The sequence below is a fragment of the Scatophagus argus genome, chromosome 17 (genome assembly GCF_020382885.2).
Source record: "Scatophagus argus isolate fScaArg1 chromosome 17, fScaArg1.pri, whole genome shotgun sequence".
Classification (NCBI taxonomy): domain Eukaryota; kingdom Metazoa; phylum Chordata; class Actinopteri; family Scatophagidae; genus Scatophagus; species Scatophagus argus.
This window is the reverse complement of record NC_058509.1, coordinates 8,128,029-8,144,071: the sequence shown is the minus strand read 5'-3', so window position 1 is coordinate 8,144,071 and position 16,043 is coordinate 8,128,029. Positions and strand designations below refer to the sequence as shown.

The 16,043-nt window shown below is 39.4% G+C and overlaps 1 protein-coding gene across 1 annotated transcript; it reads left to right on the top strand.

Moving 5' to 3' along the window:
* The first annotated feature begins 7,660 nt into the window (after positions 1-7,660).
* On the top strand, positions 7,661-16,043 carry slc39a4 (solute carrier family 39 member 4). The gene is made up of 12 exons (XM_046418451.1): positions 7,661-8,021; positions 10,657-10,971; positions 12,150-12,351; positions 12,567-12,709; positions 12,904-13,087; positions 13,419-13,591; positions 13,780-13,977; positions 14,451-14,555; positions 14,778-14,832; positions 14,922-15,074; positions 15,160-15,347; positions 15,446-16,043. The coding sequence occupies exons 1-12, from the start codon at positions 7,821-7,823 to the stop codon at positions 15,572-15,574; spliced, it is 2,046 nt and encodes a 681-aa protein (XP_046274407.1). The 5' UTR covers positions 7,661-7,820; the 3' UTR covers positions 15,575-16,043.

Below are 16,043 nucleotides of genomic sequence, written 5' to 3'. Positions count from 1 at the left end.
AAATTCATCTTGATGTGATAAATCCAAAGTTTGTCATGTTAATGTGTAAGTCAGTCTACTTTATACGATGTACTATAGTGATATTATTATTAATCCATGAACAGGAGTGTAAAAATAACAGTTTGTGATGTAATGTAGAACTATTTACATTCCCTCTTTCTTCCTTTTCTTATGTTTTTCTTTTTCTTTCTGTTGCCCATCTCCCCTTTGTCTCGTTTTTTCATTTCTCCCTTTATTCTGTTCTCTCTCTGTCTTTTGTTTCCTCTCCCCTTTCAACCTGCCACCATTCCTCTCTGTCTGTCTCTCATTTCCCAGTCCACTGAGTTAAATATGGGAAAACCAAACCAATCAGGCCTTGACATGGTTATTATTTTTAAGTACTGTTTTTTTTATGCCCTCACTCTCTCTCTCTCTCTCTCTCTCTCTCTCTCTCTCTCTCTCGATCATTACCATTTTGTCCTTTTCTTCCCTTCCTCCACCTCTCTCTGTCTCTTTCCCTCTCTCTCTTTCTCAATCAGTATTCTGTCCATCATCAACGCGGAAACATTTCAACGCTGTGAGATTTAAACCCATGAATTAATAAATCATTAACTTTTGACCAACATGTGTGTGTGTGTGTGTGTGTTTTGGAAGTTTCTCAGGAAAAAACACTCACTCGCACACATGTATGCACTGAAATATTTGCCCAGATTGCCCACAAGAACCCCCCAGTGAAAAAAGCTTCCATAAAAAAAATTGTAAATATATGTAGATTTGTACAAACTACATGTATTATGCTAATTATGTACCAACTGTGCAGTGTTACTAACCTCATCCAGGGATTGAAACACACGTGATGGAGCTCATTTAAAGTGAGCAGTGAGCATGTAGAATTTGTAATACCTTCAGCAGAAATGGGGGACAGCACGTTTTGGACAAATGATGCAGCAGCACAAACAGGACGAAGGTAGAATGAAAAAGTACAGGCTAGTAGCAACTGAACTTTCTTTCTATTTCTTTCTATACACCAGAATATTTTGTCAGTCTAAGTTTAGATACATTTTCACTGAAACTCATCCACTGAAACAGTTAAAAGCTTATACAGCATGTCATCAAACATTTGCTTCAACATTTCCAGAGGTTACAGTTTGGATTCACCTGTCTGTTTTCCAGGTGAAAGTAAGTCCAATATTCTTTCCCTATTAGCTCAGTTTTCGGTCTCCACCAACCTCTAGCTGTTGTCTGCTGTTTGGTGATGAACAGCATTTTGCTGATAATGAGTTTCAGGTGATTGTTGTTGCACCATGTGACAGGGCTCTCTATCTGTCCTCTGTACTCAACAGCATGTTTCTCCACTGGCTGCAAGGAATCAGAGTTCATTGTTTGATCATTCAAAATAATGATAAAAATAATTTATTTAAGGATTCTTTTTTTTTAAGGAATTAACTTACAGCCTGTCTTAGAAGTTATCGGTATTAGTTCTTTCTGCAGTCAAATGCCATTCAACTTTTCCTTCTCTATAGTGCCAAGGTTACCTCCTCCTTCAGCCTGGATGTGCACATGTACCAGCTGTGACACTGAGTGAGTATAAGGACACACAGTCAAACATTAAGATCCCACTGGACAGCAGGTTCCAACTTGCCCGGTCATTTTCAGGACACTGACAATTAAGTGGTGTAACTACCCTTTAATTAGATACAGGAAGAAATAGTTTCCCCATTAAGGACATGATTAACTCAGTAAATGAACGCTAAAGAGTACAGAAATGCCAGTTAAGCTTCACATATATGTACAGTGTGTGTGTGTGTGTGTGTGTGTGTGTGTGTGTGTGACAGAGAGAGACAGAGAGAGACCTAATGTTTTTATTATCTTGTAGTTGGGCATGAGAGGGTTAATACAGTAAATGAATAAATGTATGGAGGAGAGAGTGAAAGAGAGAGGGAAAACGCCATAGGTAGTGTAATTATCTGGAGTGACCTGAGTGTCCATGCATGTAGGACACTCCTGCTCTCCAACTCTCTTTCCCTTTCTCTCTTAATCTCACCGTCCTTACTCTCAGCCTCTCGTCCTCTCCTCCCTTTGTTGTTCTTCCGGACAGAAACGCCTCCTCAGTAACTCTCTCATTCTGTCACTGTCCCACTTCACCTCCTCTCTGATTCTTCTTTTGCTGTTTGATGCAAATTTGACCTCCACACACAGCCCTGATCAGACCTCCATCTATGGAAAATCAAAATCTAAAATATGACACAATATTCCGCAGTGTTGCATTTCCAAAGACAAATTTACTGAAGTGATAGTACGCAGTATTAATGTACTTAATGTATGAAAAATGAAAATACTCATTGAGTGGTGAAATGTTCTCTCTCAATGTTTTACTATTATACCTCACACTTTTGCTGCAGCAGTCATCTGAGGTACATTATATACTGTTGGCTAGTTTATGCTACAGCAATGCATCATATTCTTACACATTCACATAATTCTATAATATGACCATATGTTTGCAGCATTGCGTGTGTCTCCAAAAAGTCAAGAACAGCCCTGTTTTTCAGCCTTCAGCAATGCATGTTTCAGCAAAGTCAAAAGGGTTTTAAGTTTGTTTATCTTCAGAAGAAGAAAAATCTTTTCAACTCACAGGAACACTTAGACCTTCTGATGATCACAAACATTCAGTACTGTATGAGGATACACTGGATAGGCAGGTTATAAAGAAAATCGTTACTGGGAAAAGTAGAGTAAAGTACAAGGTTGGCATCTGAAATGTAGTGGAGTAGGAGTAAGTTGCATAAAATGTCATTTTAAGTACAAGTAGTTCCAATCGATACTTGAGCACAGCACTTAGTTACATTCCACCTCTGCTTTCAATCACAGTCTTCATCAGCAGGCGTAGCTGCAGTTATCATGCTTACATTTTCCCTTTTCCCTCCTTTCACTTTCATGCCAGCATGTCCTTTTGTCCATGCTGGCATGAAAGTGAAGGCTAAAAGTTCAGTATTGATCTTGGAAACAGTCACTGACAAAAACAGTTTCACCAGAAGGTTGATAAAAATGTACAAACAGCATATTAAGTATATGTAAGTTGAGTAACTTATTAATTGAAGAAAACTTTCCCTGTTTAAAGAAGCTGTTTTGCTACAGAGAATTTTGTTCTTATTTTTGTCTTTTTCAAAAGAGCACTTATTTTTATCATGAGAAGCACTTTTTATTTCACGATAGTGTCTTCTCTGGCTCAAAGGGAGTCAACTCTGAGAAAAAAACTTGAGTGATAGCACATAAAAACTGTCATCTTAGACAAGGAAGCTAAAAATCTTTCACAGAAAGTCTGCGCTATAAGCTAACATGCTGAGTCTTAAAGACAATCAGCAAGTGTGAGATGAATTGCATCATGGGAATTGTAGGATCTGGTGTTTTGGGAGCTTTTCACATATCTGAAAGTCAGGATATCTTGAATTTGATTTTGACCATTAAGCTAAGAATTAACAAACTTTATGGAGGTCCAAAACTAAATCACCGAAGTACACTTAATAATAAAAAACTAAACCATGCTGCTCAATGTGTATAGCTATTAGATTGTGAAGGGATTGAATCCAGCCACAGCGTGACTCCTATTCCACCTCCTACCTCTAAATCCTGCGTCTAAGTGACTAAATGAACCCTGAGTGATGCTCTTTATGAATTAAAGAGAAAGAGGAGTGCGGTGGAGGAGAAGATCTATAAAGGTTTCGTTCTTTTTCCTCATTCCTCCCTATCTTTTCACTCCATAAGAAGCATGTGCAGCTCTGTGGGAAATTGTCTTGGGAGATTATCAGTGTGTGTGTGTGTGTGTGTGCGGATTACCAATGTTTGGTATTTATTTCCCGAGCTCCAGAAAGCTCTGTATGACTTTTTCACAACAGGGGGTCTTGCTTCAATCACATGCCCCCTGTGAGTGTGTGTGTGTATGTGTGTGTGTGTGTTTAAGAGTGTGTTTGTGTCTGCACTTCTGTTTGTGTGTCTATATATATATATATATATGAGTCTGTGTTTGTCCAAGCAACATGTATGTGTCTTTGTACTTGCTTTCTTGTGTTTCAGCAGGTTTGTACATGTATATGTGTGTGTGTGTGTGTGTGTGTGTGTGTGCGCATGTGTACATGGGTGTACATGTGGGTGTGTGTGTCGTCCAGGGAACATATAACTGGATTAGCTGTCATGCTTTTATTTCTGTAATGGAAACATCAGCCTCATGAAAGAAAGTAGGGCTGAGGCCAGGCAGTGAGTATGTACAAGACAGTGGGAGAGACAAAGACAGGCAGAGAGAGAGAGACAGACAGCTACAGAGAGAGTAGTGATTACTGTGAGAGGAACTTTGTTGTCCAAGATGCTATTCAGCTTCATGTTTGCTTCATCACCATGAAAGTGAAACTGAACTTGCTTAGAAGGACGAGAATCTTGGATCCTCTTGGATCATATTTCTCCCACCCAGAAACACACACTTACACAGCAGTGTCTGTGGGAAGCAATTAAGTCAAAAAAAAACTAAAAGAATCCGAGTCCACAGTTCATCTTTTCTGATGCTTTTCATGATGTTTCTGTCTGTTTGAGGGAGGGAAGTGTTTTTATACCATGGCACCGGGTGACATTTTGGAAACAGTTATATTATTGTATTTTTGGTTTTATTTCTAAATTTAGTGAGCGAGATTTATTCACTATCAATCAGTTTAGTTCCCTTTAAAATATTTTAAAAGTATGAGATAGTTGACAGTAGAAAGATAACAAGAAATGAGGGGATCACCATTGGAAACACCATTTTCACCAGTATTGTTATTTTGAAAGGATCTATTCCAAGCCTCTCGAGCAATAGGAACAGTTTATTATAGACTTAATAATACTAGAACTTAATATACAACACAAAAATTCCTGTGACAAAAAAAGAAGTCAGTTTTTTCCACCAAACATCATTAATTTGTTTTTTGTGGGTCAGGATTTGGTACTTCCTTCATTAAATACGTGGATCATTTGTAATTGTGTTGTTAGGTATGTGTGTTTGTTGATATGAGGATGGACTTGATGAATGTGTGCGCTGAGAACATCTACAGGTTTGCATGACAGATGACGCAATGGAGAGTGACGTGACGATGGGGGGTGTAAAAACAGGTCAGTGGACAGTGTGTGTTTTGTCTCAAAGATTAAGTGTGTGAGGGGGTCAACATGCCTCTGTGTGTGTGAGTGTGTGTGTGTGTGTGTGTGCAGGGGCAGATGTCCAGGGTCCCATGCCATAAGCGAGTTTGTATGCGTGTGTGCTTGCTGCTGTCTGTTCATGTGTGTGAAGCGATGTGCACCCAATCAACTCAATATCTTTGCTGTCAGTGATTTCTTAGGCCAACAGCGAGCGACTGTTGACACAATTTTGGTTTTACGTTTCACAGTCAAAATCTTTGCATTCTAAAACACCAGATGACCAAATAGAAAACAGTACTATAGCAGTAACAGTCATCCATTCATACATTTGTAGAGACATGAAAACTAACCAGGAGTTCACTACATGGGTTTTACTGTCTATACATTACCATTTTATTCAATTCACCACAACTGTAAAATCACTTTAAGTGTTGTGCATATGACAAATAAAGAACTTGACCAACTTAACTCATGTCTTCTACAATGTATATTTTGATGGTGTTAAGGATAATGAGGTAAGATGAGAGCAACATCTGCACTGCTGTAGGCCTGGATACAACAAAATACATGAGCAAATATACTCCTGCTTGCTACTTTGATCAGCTAAATGCAGTAGCGAAGTTGTAAGTGGTATTTTGTCACCCCCAAACAGTAACAGATTAACAAAATGGTAAAGTAAAAAAACATGTAATTTTCAGTTAGAAGTGAATGACATCTAACACCTGGCATTTTGAAGAAAAGCAAAAGAATCACCTCTTTCTAAATGAAGAAATAACAAACAAGTTAGCATCTTAATACCACAGTGTAACATCATGAACTGCAGTACATTAACACGTGTTGTTCACTGCAATCAGGCAATACATAAAAAAGTTAATTTGTGAAGTTAACAACTATCCTCTGCTATCAACTAAAATAATAAAATGATGCATTTAAATGCAAGTTCAGACATTACTTAAAAAATGGATATTATTGTGTATTTTGCATGATTTGGGGGGCTTACAGAGGTTACATAGGACTGCTGCTCAGGCACATTCTTTACACGGAACAGCTGCACCATCTGGTGGTTCATACAGTAACACACACACACACACACACACACAGGTACAGAGAGAATGTGTCATCATGTCTTGTGCTTGGTGTACACTGTCAGTCAGGAACCTGTGACTCAGTGTTTTTGTGGTTGACTGTCAACCCAGGACAGATTGTCAGGCTCTGTGGCGATGACAGGGTGGATAAAGACAAAGTGTTGGCTCAAACAGGGACAAAGTCAAAAGATGCTGGACTGCAGCAGAAACTGTCAAAGCTTTGTCTACATTTAAGCCTATAACGTTACAGAGCATTGATCGAGGAACTCAACAAGCGTGGGCTTTCTCCATGCCACTGAGCGACTAGTGCTTAAATCATTACAAGACAATAACCTTTAACTTCTGTCCTTTAGCTTTTATCTGACACTTTGGTAATTTAACATAGGAAAGTTTTGGGTGGGGTTTTTTCCCCAAAGTTATCATCTTACAAGGAAATTAAGAGTCACTTGTCAAACCCAACTCTGAAATCCATTTTTGAAATCAGTACTACTACTAGTACATAGTCACACCATCAGTTTTCCCTGAATACCAAACTCTCTTAGTTCTGTTGAAATATTAAACCGAGGATGGAGAAGCCCACATTCTTTGGCAGCACAGTGTACAAGATTGCCCAACACAAACATCATCAAGTTGATTATTATATACCTCATTCCCGTCTTTAACTTCATCCCCGAGTTCATGTCATAAATGTGTCACCATGTAGAGACCTTGGTAAAATAGTGTTTTATCCCACAACTTTTTCATTTATCTTCTCAGCTAAAACTCAGAATTAAAAAGGTCAGAGGATAAAACATTAACTATTTCAGGTTTCGTGCACTTACTAAGTACGTTCACACACTATATAATCTTATCCTTGTTTTGACCATACTTGGGATGTGATGTTCGCGTGGAACATTACATTGTGCAGCATCCCAGTTTGTATCAGAGTACTCAGAAGAAGTTTCTCAGAAGCACTTATCCAGTTTTCTGAGAACAGGATATGTTGTTTATGTGCTGAAAACACACCTGCTGCACACCTGAAACACAGCAAGAAAATGTTAATGAGTTTTAATTCATGTGGTCGGAGCATCAGATTCATCTCCATTTAATGCACGTGTGCAGAAGCCAATTATAGCTTATGAACAGCTTTTATACGGCCTTGGATATAAAAGCTGCCTTGTGTTTAAGACAATTTTTAGCATTGATAAAATATTTATATCTAAAGCAAGTGAGCTGCTGTCTTTGCTTAATGGATGCCTCACAGGGCTGTCGTCCAACTTCTGTTTTTTTAAAAAAACAATCCTGCAGTCTAGGATTATTGCCCACTTACAGGTGCTGCACAGACCTTCTCTGCCCTGAAAAGGTGACAATGGGCTTGACAGACAGGTATAGGACAGCACGAGCCACGTCTCAGCCAATCACAATCCAGAGTCCAGGCCCAGTACAAGTACAGTGGTTTGACACTGCGAGCTGAGCCTTAGAGTCTTCAATGTGTCTGTAGAATCACCTGGAGACGGTATCAGCCGCTGTCTGCCTGTTTTACTATACTACTTGCTCCTTTTAAATTAATCCACCCTTAGTGTTTAAAAGTAGTTTTAAAAAAAAAAAAGCTTTAAGATGTTTTTTTCGGCGCTGCTGATTCTTGCCAGCTGGGGCTTGTTCGGTTCTGTGGCGGGTTCTCCCGCTGTGGAGGAGGCGTACCTGGCCGTGGTCAGCATCGTGTCTCCGGGAGAGCAGCGTCTGACCCGGGAGTCCCTTCGCCTCCTCTTTAATACACTAGAGAAACGTGTGCAGTGCGGCGAAGTGTCGTGTGAAAAGGTGAGTTTTATTAGGCTTAACTCCGCAGCCTGCTCAGGGAAAGCCAGGTGAGTGACTGCAGTGCGGAGAGGGCGAGGTCCAAAAGCTGTTCTATCCACAGACTGATACACTGGATTTGGGATTTTTTAAATATAATACTAAAAAAATAACTAACTGGGTTGTTTTACACAGTAGGGCGCATTAGGTTAATTTACCCCAGTTCAATCGGGTAGAAAACCACAAGTTTTCAATTAACTAACAACACTCCAACCCGGCCAGGTTAAAACCAACATCTGAAATGTATTTATTTTATTATATGTATGTGTTAGTCATAGGTAATACTTTGTTTCTGGTTTTCTAAATTACTAAAACAAGTTTTTCAGTGGATTTTCCAAGGTCTTAAATATTTAGAAGGTTGTAATCTTGTGACGTCCTGTTGAATTTCACCAGAAAGTTTGACCAAAGTAGAGTATTATTCAAAAGTTTGGAATCACCTGTTGTTTTGTTTGTATCCTCTCCTTGTCTAATGGCCATTTTAACATACATGAAAACAGCAGACTTAAACATAAACACGAAATGTATTATTCAATTTTTCTATAATTTGGGTCCTGAAAGAAATACCCTTTCTTTAATTATTCTATAAAATTGTCTTCCAGTCCAGAAGAGCACAAGTGCAGTTTGACTGTCTGAGTATTTTTGGAAACCTGTTTTTCTTTGGGCCTTCCACAGTCGACTCAGTGATTAAACTGTTAACTCTTATATTCTGTGATCTGATTCCCATAGTGTTAACGCCAGACGAGCCTTTCATTTCCATTTTGAAATTTTAAGAATAGCTGTGCTAAACCAACATGTCTGTTAATTCCAGCTTGTTGCAGGCGTTATTGTCCACTTGACGCTGAAACAGGAAGCTGTTCCTGGTTAAATCTGCAGATTTTGATGCTGAGCGTCCATTTTGCTTCACCAGTGACTGGTGATGTCTAAACCTGCATTTCCTCAAAGCAGTCCGGTTCATTTCATTTCAGTTTGTGACATATTTATCATGTTTCCATTGACAAAAGTGGGAGATGGGGTCACTCCTCTCCATCCCCACAGTTGCCAAAAGTATCAAAGTGTCTTTTTTACTTTTACTTTTTTAAGTGCCATGTTTAAAACAATATGATGTCCACATTTGACTGCATTGTAAGTATTTAAGACAAAAAAAAAACCATCAGATTTTCAACCCAATGCGTAGATATTAACTTTACAAGTGTGGTGGTGGGTGTTCAGTGACTTTTCTTGAACACTTTGTTCAGGTTGTTAATTAAAAAAAAAGTGTGCCTGTACTTCTTTTCTTTTTGTCATAATGTCAAAAGTATAGTATTAGTATATAGTATTGTATGGAAGTTTTCTGGTCCTGTGACAACCCCACTATCTGCAGTGGAAATATTAGTCTATTGTGTGGTGAACAGAAGTGAAGCAGACTGCCTGAGGGAAATATATCTTTATATTCTTATTCAAGTGTTGGACACTCATTCTGCAAAGCCAAGAAATTAACTGGTGACTGTATTCTGTAAAAAGATTTTTTTTTAGCATTTCTTATCTTAACTAGAAGTGTTAACTGACCAACAGGATTATGTCAAATATTGGATTGATAATATTTTGTTTGTAAAAGCAAAAGAGTCGCTATATTAGTTAATCTATGAATTTTATGAAGGGCAAAACCACTTTATCAGTGTGTCTGAGAGTGAAGTCCCTGAACTCCCTACATGTCCGTGTGGGATTGATAAGTATCTGCTATCAAACCGAAAAGGTTTCTGGCAGTGACTTTAATGGTTCGTTCAATTCACCCAATAAAGAAAGGATCTAAATATAATGAATAACAGGTGATTGCAATGAGAGGTTCAATAAGAGAGTAAACCTCATCTGACACAAGATGAATTCTTAAATGTCATATCAGATGTCAATGAGTCCATACTCACTTTTAAAGAGTTTAAAGGGTCGGGTCAATAACGATGCATTATCTCACTTACCTCGACTGGCATTTAGGAAAAATACAGTTTTTGTTTTAATGCACCCATTTTCTGAGATATCACCCCTCTTCTACCACTATTCCCGTGCACTGGACTTCGAGTTGCTTTGAGCTTACGAAAACCACAAGTAAAACTGTTCACAGGGACTAGTTCCTCAATTAAAAATAGTTCTTACAAAACCTGTTCACAGAGGGGTCTGGTTAACTGGGAAGCTGTTTCAGGAATTTTTTACTTTTAATAGTCCAAAAACTAAACTCCATTATTTATTTTTTTTACACTATTGAGGGTGGAGGCAGAAATCTATGTGAAAGACGGAGCAAATAAAACAAAATGTAAATGGCCAAATACAACTAGACGTAGGAAAGTAATTAAGAAAATCCTCTTTTCTGAGTCGATCTTTGTCAGCACTTCATGGTGCTTTCTTTACCTTTACCTTTCTTAACCTTGTGTGTGGTTGAATTAACAGTGAAGTTAATTTAAAAAAAATGGATTTTTAATTAATTTATCTAAAACCTCTGTAGCAGCTGCCGTTTTATAGAAGTGAATCGTGTTCAGAAGACTGAAAATCACTGAATTGGTGTCTTTTAACATCTGTCTGTATGATAGTTTTTCTCTGTGTGTGAATGCGTGGTTCTCTGTGTTTATAGTGTGACTTAACGGGTGCAGTTAACCAGCTGATCAGCGATCACCCCATCGGTGGAGAAGGTGAAAATGGAACCATCAGTGTATCTCAGTTCCCTGCTCTCGCTGCTGGATGTGTCCTGTACCTTTCTTCTCCCGGCCTGGTCTGCAACGCGATAAGGCAAAATAGATGGGGAGAGGAGACCGAACATTTCTTACACAAATTCACACACGAGGAGAGCGAGCCTCACCAGGACCATGGGCACGAACACATAGGTGTTGATGGGCTACAGATGCTGCTTCAAGAGCTTCACGACCACTATGAGCCCTTAGTCAGCGAGGTAAACACCAGACAAAAACCAAACAATTTGGGGTTTTTTTTGGAGTGTTTATCAAATCTTTGCCTTTTCCCTGTTGTCATATATTGAAGTTTTACCTTTCGCTAGACCTTCGTCAAGAAGGAAACGGTAATTGCTTGTCACAGATCTGTGATGAGGAGTCGCCCGGGGACATTACTGCACAGGAAATGGTACCATAACTGACTTTTTAGTAACCAAGAAATAGGTTTATGATATCATTTTTGCTCTGTGACCCAGGTTAGTAATTCTTTATGTTGATGGCCGTGGTTATCTCTCAGTATATCTTATCATACTTAGGTGATGCTCATTAGGCTTTGCCCTGCACTGAGCCACATCACACATCATGAGGAAAAGTGCCGTCTCTAAACGTTCAGTACTGCTGTATTGTTAGACATAAAATGTGATGTGAGAAGAAAGAGTTGAAGAAATGTTTCTCTATCAACCTGTTTAACTCTCTGTGTTCAGCTTACTGTGGTCAGAGTTGTAATTTGTAGTGGAAGCAAACTTTGGGCAGGACCTGCAAAATAATAACAATTCTTCACAAAGCAGAACTTAAATTGTTTCTGATTATGAAAACATACTTCAGTCACTAACAGACATGTGTCCTCTATCGTTCTTCCCAAATCTTAATATTAGTTGTTCTGCAAATTATTAATTGTTCTACAAATTGAAATATAGCATGTAGTAGTCAGTTATCTGGGAAATATTTCAATCTAAAAAAAAAAAAAAAATAGCTTTCTTAAAAAGACGCAGTTCAATTGTTCCAGCACTCAAGAAGAGATATGATCAGGATGACAGCTCAGTTATTTCTTGACATTTGAGTTGTGGCTGCAACAAATGATGGCCAGAAAGTGTGAAAAATGCCTGTGATAACTTGAGTCATTAAATAGCTTCTTTTTTTGACCTTATGAAAAATCCAAAAGCCTGAGGAAATTCAATTCACAGTCACATAAAGAATCCTCACAATTAAGAAAATGGAACTGGGGACTGTTTGAATCATGACTTAAATCATTAAACTGGTTTTTTGGTACTTTTCTATCCATCAGCCAATCAATTAATAGACTGATCATTTCAGCTGTAAGTTGAGTCAGTGAGTAAAACTATCTTTTGTCCTACTTCTTCTCTTTATCCTTTCTCTTCCCTATCACCATGGTAACCAGAGCTGTGTAACAGCCAGTGACATCATGGCAGAGGACGAAGCATCATCACCAGACCAGAGACAGGAAGTGGGTGCAGTTTTGGGCCGCGTTCTGTATCACGCCTTGCGAGGTCAATGCCTCATTAGCCGGTCGCTGCCTGAGGAGAGCTTCTTCGTGGACTACATCATGAACCATCTGGGGTCGGAGAACTTCACTGTCCAGGGTAAATAGCCTGGTGGCTGTAAACAATAGGTTTAGCCACTTAAAAAATAAAATGTTTATTGTATAATTGTCTGCAAACATTAACTAGCTGGAACACTTACATACTTTCCAGTAACATATGGAAAAGTTAGTCATGTCATCAGCTCTCATTAATGGAAAAACAGTTGAATCCTGGAGTTGCTTTGCTCAAGTGTAAGTTGCATTCGGGTTCTGCAGATTTGGAGGCTCTCATGAGCAGTCTGAGCATCGGGCCTGTCCATGAAGATGAACACAACCACGATCATAGTGTTTTAAGGCAGAGGATGATTAATCGGCATGAACATGATGTGGGGCATGAAGGAAACGCCACCTGGAATCAGGTATACCAATACACATTTTCAAAAAATTGCACAAAAAAGGTAATCAGCAACATATGGGTATCATGTTTTGTGATAAAGCGTTACATTGGCTGATAAAAAAAACAAATTTACTTGTGGGGTAAAGTCCATAGTGGTTGTTAGCATCAGTTTTAACAGATGGCCAGTTTACGCTAAAATATTTCACTTTGTCTCAGTCCTGTTTCTCAGCTGAGGAGCTGGTCCTGATCTACGGTCTGGCAGACAACAGCACTGCCTCCTCTGGCCTGGGTCGGTCTGGCCTGGCACGGCTCAGCCCTGCGCTCATCCAGCAGATCCTGAGCGGAGCCTGTACAGACATCGCAGAACCACCAACACTAGATGCGCTCACCAAGACCGAGAGTAAGTGTGTGTGTGTTAAGGCGGTTCTGAAGAACTCACAGAAACACTCCTTCCACCTGTTATTGAAAGAACAAAAGCCGCAGGTGATGTTACACACACTCTGATCCTCAAAAATCCAAGTCATGAGGTTTTGTTCACCTTTATCATGGTTTTTATTCAAATGGATTTTTGTGCTTTCTTTTAAGATTGAAACAAGTCAGAGTCCAGGTTAAGTTTTGTCCCTTACTCTCCCTGGATACCTGGATGCACTGGTGCTTTTTGAGTTTCTGTTCAACATGTTGATAACTGACTTCCACCCAACCTGTTGTATTCTCTTTATCATTCTCTGTAGGATATATCTATGCAACCATTGCCAATGTGGTGATAACGCTGGTGTCCATGTTTGGCGTTGTGGTGCTGCTGTGTACCTCCTGCACCGGTGTGTTCCAACTGTGCATCCAGTTCTGCATCAGCCTGGCTGTAGGTTCGCTGACTGGAGATGCGTTACTGCACCTGCTACCAATTGTGAGTGTTGTGTAAAGCTGAACAATTTACAATTAGGTAGGTGAAAAGTCCAGCAATCTCTTAAACTGTAGCCCTGGTTTGAGGACTGTGCGGTTACATGGTATTCATATATGGCAACCACACGGCCACCAGGACATTTTCTGCTGCGTATACTCCTTTTGACTTGTTCTTATGGTCTCTGTTTCCAGTTTCTGGGTTTACATGTGCACTCAGATGAAACCAGCAGCCACAAACATTCAGAACATGATCACCACGAAGAAACTCCAGAATACATTTACAAGATGTTGGTGGTGATAGGCGGGATCTACTTCTTTTATCTGATGGAAACAGTCTTCTCTCTGGTCACATATAAAAATAACCATCACCATCATCAACATCATCATGGGGTAAGAGACAAAACTGAGTATTCAAATATACAAATAAAACTGGTAAAGAATATAAATATGGACACACATAAGGCTTAAACCACCATTTTTAATTAAATCAAAAATTGTTGTATTTCTGAAATTATGGGAACCTAGCAGGAGCTTCACCTTAATTTGGCAGTTAAATCTTTTCTAAGGAAAAGTAAATGAAAAATGAATGAAAAAATCATTTAAGGTTCCTTAAATCTGTTTTGCATTGTGTCCTAAATCTTACACTGTCTACTATTTTAATCTCATTTTCCAATTTATGCAGTGCAATGTTCAAAAGATTTAATTCTTACAAAATATTGTCTGAATTACAAATTATTTGTACTGGATCTTACACCTGCCCACTTCACCGCCGTGATTTTTACTTCCTCAAATTCTTCTATTCTTTCACCTCAAATTTCAGGCTACTTTTTAATTATTCTCTCTCTCTCTCTCTCTCTCTTCAGGAAGATTCAGAGCCTCACCACTGTGACCATGGGATGGTTTTAGAGATGTATCAACAGGAAAGGAAACAAAAAGACAAGTCACAGTCAGCATCAAAAGCAGACCTGGTGAGAAACATGTATAATCCACTGAAGTCGTCACTGTGTGCTGGTGAAACTACTACTTTCTACTACTTTTTATGTTTTTAAGCTGCCTCGGTGTGTGTGAGAAACCCTCAGCTACTCCAGCTAAACACTGAAACTGTAAAGCTTCACATTTTGTGTCACTGACTGAAGTTGTTCCTTAATGTTCTGCATCCAGTTATGTTTTATGTGACGTTTACATTTCAGGTCAACTCTGAAGACAATGAGAAATCTGTCTCTGAGCCAAAAGAGCGCACCAGAGGTGAGTATTTCCAACAGATAAACAAGCATTATATCATCAAACTATCATGGCTACCCCACCACTAACTATTACTTTGTCCGCCTCTTCAGAACAGCGTCTGCTGCCTTACATGATAACTATCGGTGACGGGATCCACAACTTTGCAGACGGCTTAGCGATAGGTGCAGCTTTCTCCCTGTCATGGAAATCTGGTCTGGCTACATCACTAGCTGTGCTCTGCCATGAAATACCACATGAACTTGGTAAAGAACACAGACACACACACAAAGGCAGGCAATATCCACTTTCGTCATTTTTAACATCTTTGTTTCGCTCGTTTCTTTCCAGGTGATTTTGCCATTTTGCTCCACAGCGGCGTGTCGGTCCGCAGGGCGCTGCTTCTGAATGTCGGCAGCGCCATGACCTCGTTCATCGGCCTGTATATCGCTCTGTCTGTTGCCACCAACATCACAACCAGCCAATGGATAGCTGCCATTACTGCAGGACTCTTCCTGTATGTGGGTCTGGCTGACATGGTGAGTGTTTGTGCTTGTGCTTACAGAAACAGACAATACATACTTTAACTGGCATCAAAATAGGATGTTTAATCTTTGACTTCCATCTCTCCTTCTAGCTCCCCACCATGGTCCACATCAGCAACAAAAGACCCTGGCTGATGTTTCTGCTGCAGAATGCCGGCCTTCTGACCGGGTGGAGTATTCTGCTGCTGCTGTCATTTTATGAAGAGAAAATCAGCTTCTAAAGCAGTCACGTCAGCCTGTTCAGTTTGTTAATTTTGCCTCAGGTTTAATCTATGACTGGGTTTTTATGAGCAATTTATGAGCGTCTCTCAGAAACAACAACAATGAGACCTCCAGGGGCAGAATGAAAAGGCTCTTAAATGGCCAGGTGGTCCTGGATATGAGGAGCTAATCCAGTCATACAAGTTCTTGTGAAGTGATTAAAATATTCAAAAGTCCAACACCCCTCGACCACAGAGTTGGTTATTTGAGCATGTTTCAAATTTTGTTCACTACCACGTCATGAAGAAAGATTGCACAGTGGCCTCCCTGTGAACTTTCTGCTCTGACAGTCTCAACAAAAACTGAATACAATAAGTGTTATTAAAGATAAGATTTATTCCTGGAATTCATTAGTGAGGTGCACTACATGTAGCCAGGAGAAGACCTTATTAAATTGGAATCACAATGTACATATCAGTATTTTTAAAA

Excerpts from the sequence above, each read along its gene's own strand:
- slc39a4 (XM_046418451.1), top strand. The coding sequence starts at position 7,821 with ATGTTTTTTTCGGCGCTGCTGATTCTTGCCAGCTGGGGCTTGTTCGGT. Across the intron at positions 13,088-13,418 it reads TGCGCTCACCAAGACCGAGA|GATATATCTATGCAACCATT; the intron begins GTAAGTGTGTGT and ends CATTCTCTGTAG. Across the intron at positions 14,833-14,921 it reads GCCAAAAGAGCGCACCAGAG|AACAGCGTCTGCTGCCTTAC; the intron begins GTGAGTATTTCC and ends CCGCCTCTTCAG.